This window comes from Hippichthys cyanospilos, chromosome 10, assembly GCF_059441005.1.
Source record: "Hippichthys cyanospilos isolate Australia breed blue-spotted pipefish chromosome 10, RoL_Hcya_1.0, whole genome shotgun sequence".
In the NCBI taxonomy this organism is placed as follows: Eukaryota; Metazoa; Chordata; class Actinopteri; order Syngnathiformes; family Syngnathidae; genus Hippichthys; species Hippichthys cyanospilos.
Genome location: NC_142378.1, coordinates 1,911,770 through 1,917,500, shown reverse-complemented (window position 1 = coordinate 1,917,500; position 5,731 = coordinate 1,911,770). Strand labels below are relative to the sequence as shown.

The 5,731-nt window shown below is 42.0% G+C and overlaps 1 protein-coding gene across 1 annotated transcript in view; it reads right to left on the bottom strand.

The window, feature by feature from the left end:
* Positions 1–5,505, bottom strand: part of LOC148416540 (uncharacterized) — a 9,485-nt gene extending 3,980 nt beyond the window's left edge. Inside the window, 1 exon segment of the mRNA XM_088425821.1 lies at positions 5,133–5,505. Within this exon segment, the coding sequence (XP_088281947.1) occupies positions 5,133–5,505 (373 nt within the window).
* Between the last annotated feature and the right edge of the window lie 226 nt (positions 5,506–5,731).

Sequence of the window (5,731 nt, the reverse complement as noted above, 5' to 3'; positions counted from 1 at the left end):
ATTTTAATTGCAATTAATTGTGTTATAATTAGAGTATATCATATAATTGGGGTGAATCGTATTCTCATTGGAGTGACTCGATTTCTTGCAAATATGATTCTCTCCACATAAAATGCAGCACAGATTCCATGTTCATCACTACAATCCCCTACAAATATATAATTCAGTCCAATTACAATACAAAAAAATCCAATCAAAATATGATTCCTCCAATTATAATGAGTAATTCCAGTTATAATGTCATTCAGTCCAATCATCGTACGATTCACTCGTTACTTAAAGATGAATTCCAATTATAATACAATTGACTGTAATCATGTGATTTACTCCGATTCCAAAATGTTTCACTCCATTGAAGTTGGAATTGGAAAATTAAGTCAAATTACGATTCCCCCAATTAATTTAGAACTCAACACAATTCATTCAATATGAATACGATTCACTCCAGTTTGAATACATTCTAATGAAAACACTATGGCCTCCAGTTATAAGTCATTCCGGTCATAATACAACTAACTCTAATTTATAATATGTTTCACTCCAACTACGATCACTCCGAAGTGGAAAAGGATTCACGCCGATTTACACTACACTAAAAAATACATTGAAGCAACACGATTCAATTCATTTCTAAAAATTTGCCAACATCCCCGACTTTAAACGATGATGTTCTCATTTACAGTAAAACTAAAGTATATTCAGTATACTCTGGCGTTTGTCTCATCAGGAGGAGACACTTGTGTCCCCGAACTTAATAAAGCATGACCGATTCACATTCGGAGGGGTAATTAAAGTTTAAACATGCCCTGGGGTGCAAATGCCGTGTTGTTGTTTTTGCTTTCGTAACATAAGACGTGACTATTAAACAAGTAGGGTGGGAGGGGGCAAATCTGTAGACCGACAAAGAAGCTTGCAGGACTGGTTCGCGTAGCCCTGGGGGGGCGCCCTGCGGATCCTGCTCTCCATAGCGAAGACTCACCAATCATGTCAAGTATGCGTCCTCCTGACAGCCACTCGCATTCACAGAGTCATTCCGAACCATCTCGGGGGGGGGGGGGGCCGATGACAAACCTCTGAACTTTCGCTAATGACGGGAGGCCACCGAAGGAAAGGATCCGGTGGCGTATAATGAACGCTTAGCGCAGTTCATTATTCCCACCTGTGTTTGAAGGACGGAAAATGTGATGAATGTGTCATCAGTCAGTTTTCCGGGTAAGCTGCAGACGCGCAAAAATGCTCCCTTTGGGGCCCGTCCCATTCCGACGCTCCCAACAGCCTTACCGGTTTTCATCTTCAAACTCCATCACAACCCGACCTCTGAACCTGACCCTCTAGGCCAGTGCTTCTCAACCCCCCCCCAATGCACTGACTATAAATAAGATCATTATTGATGAAAATTGTTTAAGTATACCAACACACGTATCCTTTTTAACATCAACAACAGAAAAACGCAATAGAAATCAACTTTCAACGACTGTTAATGATTTTTATGGAGTTTATACGGGTTACGGCTTAGTCTAAAACGGAAAAAAAAGAAGCAAGTGCACCAAAGTGCCTGAAACTAAAAGAAAATGATGAAAATGATGACTTTATTGCGATGACGTTCCACATCACAAAAACAAAGCCTTTTTCTTGGGGTCACCACGCCCCCCCCCCCCACTATTTGAGAAGCACTGCTCTAGGCTAAACCCTTACTCTTAAAAAAAAAACTTCCTCGCCCTTAAACGTACTTCTATACCCAAAGCTTACGCCATAAACTCCCTCCCAGCCCTTAATCTTGCCCCTAAACAGAAATCCTAAACGTTTTTCCCCTTAACCTTAGCCCGACCCTTTAGCCTTAACCCCTAAACGCCTCCCCTTCAGCTAATCTCCAGGGCTGGAATGCATTGGTGAATTTTTTTTTCTCCTCCGCTCCACGTAGGACCGCACCGACCATTCAAAGCGGGCTTAGGCTTTCCGGCCGGACGGCAACGTGCCAACACATCCATAAAGGCATCGCTAGAAGAACACGGCGGCGAGAAACAACGTGCTCCGTCCAACACGTGAGCTGACTGGATTTTTCTTTTCTTTTGTTCTCGGTTCTGCCACATTTTACCTCCCATGTTATGTGAGGAACACCTCGCGCACACACACGCAAAGTCATGGGGTAAAGAAAAGAAAGCCATCTTTCATCGAGTCGGGACTTTTCAAAACAACGCGTCGTCACTGTTATCAAAACAACGGGAGAAGAAGCTGCTGAATAGATTTCAGCCATGCAAATGTAACGCCAGTCTAAAGGCCTGGTGCAGGGCCTGCTTTAAATCACGTTGCAAAGGAACACGAGTGACACATCAGAGCCACTGGAATGTATATATATATATATATATATATATATACATATATATATATATATATATATATATATATATATATATATATATATATATATATATATATATATATATATATATATGATTTAATTTTTTACAGTGGCCCCCCGGTTTACGAACGAGCGTGGATCGCGGCGTTTTTGTCCCCCTCTTACGCACAAAGCTTTCGTTTTACGAACAATCCGACATGCCGGTCAATGTGTTTGTACAATTATTTTCGCTTTGCTGCATCATCGAAATCAAATGTTCACGCTTGTCACGGTAACGCCGAACGCTATTGCTCTTACAATGTCACTTTCACTGTGTCGGTCACGGTGTCAGTCACGGAGATGCCGATATGCTATTGGTCGATTAAGGTCACAGTCCCGGTCTCACTCGCGGGGATAATGATAATGAAAATATTATTTTTATTAAATTATATGTACAAATTAGATGTACAATGATTACCTTTACATGGAGCTCGGGTGACCACCAATCAACTATTTTCTGGGTTTGGTCATGTGACATTTACAAGCTGAGCTGTAATTGGTTGTTGCCTCATTCTTGCTCACGTGTGATTTTTATTTGACAGTAAGTAGAAATTTAGATTTTTTTTAGGTGTTTTTTATACCTGGAAACACAATTTAGTTTTCAAATGGAGCCAAAATAACGTTTTAGTGCAGAAAAGAGGTAAATAAGTAATCTTTTTTTTTGGGGGGGGGGGCACGAGTAACAATTTATGTGACTGCTGTTGTCATCATTTGAATTAATGGCTGTCGGGCTAGCTTGCTTGCAAAGAGTTGTTGTTAGGCGCAGGGTCAAGATGTCCCACTTTTGATTGGTCGCCTCCTTAACAAGTCACCCCCCATCCCCCGAAGCACGCTGACCTTTGGCCGGGGCGTGGTGCCGGCGGCCACTCTCTCTCCCGCTTTCTTTTTTTTCCTCCCTCTACCCGGCAGCAGCAAGTCCCCGACCTCCTTTTCCTCTCCTCCCTCAAGCCGGGAGCCAAATATGCGCGGCGGATATGACCGGCATGTTGTAGGTTGGCAAAGGGAACATTTGAGAGCGAGACGGGCGACAGCTGTGCCGCTCGGGTTTCACCAGATGTCCCCGTCCTCCCTCATGCCGTACAATGCACCGTACATCCGCTGCATCCAACTTGTCGATGGCGGACGCTAAAATTCTTTGTCGAAATAATGAAATAATAAAGTACCGCCATTGGTTAAAAAAAACAAAATCAAAATTTGAAGTCATTCACTGCCATCGACGGCTATAGACGTCGAAGATCCAATTGGCTGGCAGGGAATGAGTTAATGGATGTTAAATCTGCTTTTTGATTTCATGACTATGTTTTGCGTCGAAACGAGTAAGTTATTTGTTAAATTAATTTTTACAATAATTTTAATAATATGATTTGTTCTGGGATTTTTCACTAGCCTGGCCTTACTACCACCCAACTTGCGCTGACTTAGAAAGAGTCTAAAATTGTCAAATATAAATCCTTATTTACTCCTCAAAATGTTCAGTGGCATCAGCCCTATCCATATTTTTTATTTTTTTTTGGGGGGGTGCCCCTTTTATGTACAAAAATTGTAAAAATGCGATAATAGCAAAAGTAACAATGCTTGTATATTTCAATAAGAAAATCTATAATTTCTAATAGAGTATAATGAGTTTTGCATTACAGGAGTCCAGTCTAAGCCAATCATCAAAGTCATTGAAAGGCTTGCAAATGTCAGAAGTTGGGCGCTAGTGCCACCTGGTGGTTTTGGGGTGTCAACACAAAAATTTCTATTGCGGCTAATAAGCGAGTTTCCGTTGAAAGGATTAATGCAAAAATCGCGTGATAAAACATTGGGTTTTCATTATATCCAAATTTGACAATATTTCCAATTTCGAACGGCAGTAAATGAGCTTGACATGGGCCAAATTTGACACCTATAGGGTGTACCTCTCGACTTCCTGTTTGCAAGCATTTAGAACGGACGGCAGTGTGGCATATTGAAAGTCGTCATTTTTTGACAATCTATGCAATATTTTTGTTTTTTTTGTATGCTTTTCTTTTGATGTCACACAAAGAAAACATCAAAAAGCCCGAGTTGGGTAAAATTTCCCCCTAGGGGTTAAAGGTACTTTTTGTATTTAAGATGTTTGACAAAATTTATATAGTGTATAAAACAAGTAAGAAACACTTTAACAGTATTTTGATTTTTTTTCATTATTTGCCTTAATGCCTTTCCTCTTTCCTGTTTAGCTAGCAACGCTAATTTCGGGTTTCATTACTTCGGCCTCTGTGCTTTTTCTTTCCATTAGCGACTTTTAGCCTTCTAAACGTGAAATCTGAAAAATGACAAAATGGCTGCCGACCAGCCCATCCGGGATGCGGTAGCTAACGTTCCACGGGAGTCCGAGGTTCGTCCGGTTGCGGAATTCGCGGGGAATGCGAGACGCGGGAACGCGACGGGGAAGGCGAGAGGCGACCTGGAACGGGCCGGGCCAGACGCCCGCGTCGCATAAGACGAATTCTAGCGGCCGCAAATACCTGCAAAGCCCTTTTCGCGGGAGGAGGCCATTTAGCTTGTTTGTTTGGTAAACATGTTTCAGCTGTCATGGGGTTAGCGCTGGTTGCTAACGGGCTAGCGGCGCCGCCATTGCGGTCGCATGTGTTGTCGATGCAGTAAGTGCGAACGAGACAACGTGCGCGTTGTGATACACGCCGGCTTTATTTATCGCACACACTCCAAGCCCAAATGAACTCAAGCACACACACTGACACGTGGAAACCCAAACATAAACGCATCCATACACACCCACGCAAATAAATGCACTCCAACACATATAAACACATGCATGGACACACACAAAAACGCAAGCGCAAAAATACACACGCATGTCCACGCATACGCACAAATGAGTGTGCGCTCACATAAATTTACAGACACTAACACATACACATAGCCACACAAATAAATGCACTTGTACACACATACACACACGCCAGAGAACATAAACACATCCATAGACGCAAATAAATACATTTGTACACAAACATGCATCCACACTCACACACTAATAAATGCACAAGGACACATGCATGGACATACACAAAAAACACAGGTGCAAAACCACACACACAAATAATAGAACATAAACACATCCAGACACACAAATACATGCATTTGTACACATTTATACACATATGCAAACACACTCTAATAAACGCACATTTTCAGGTATAGACACATGCATGAACACACACAAAAACACAAGCGTATAAACACACATTCATGTCTTCACGTACATTCACATGCACGTGCACACACACACGCACACACACACACATATACGCACACACACGTCCACACACAGAGCCAGCTGTCAGT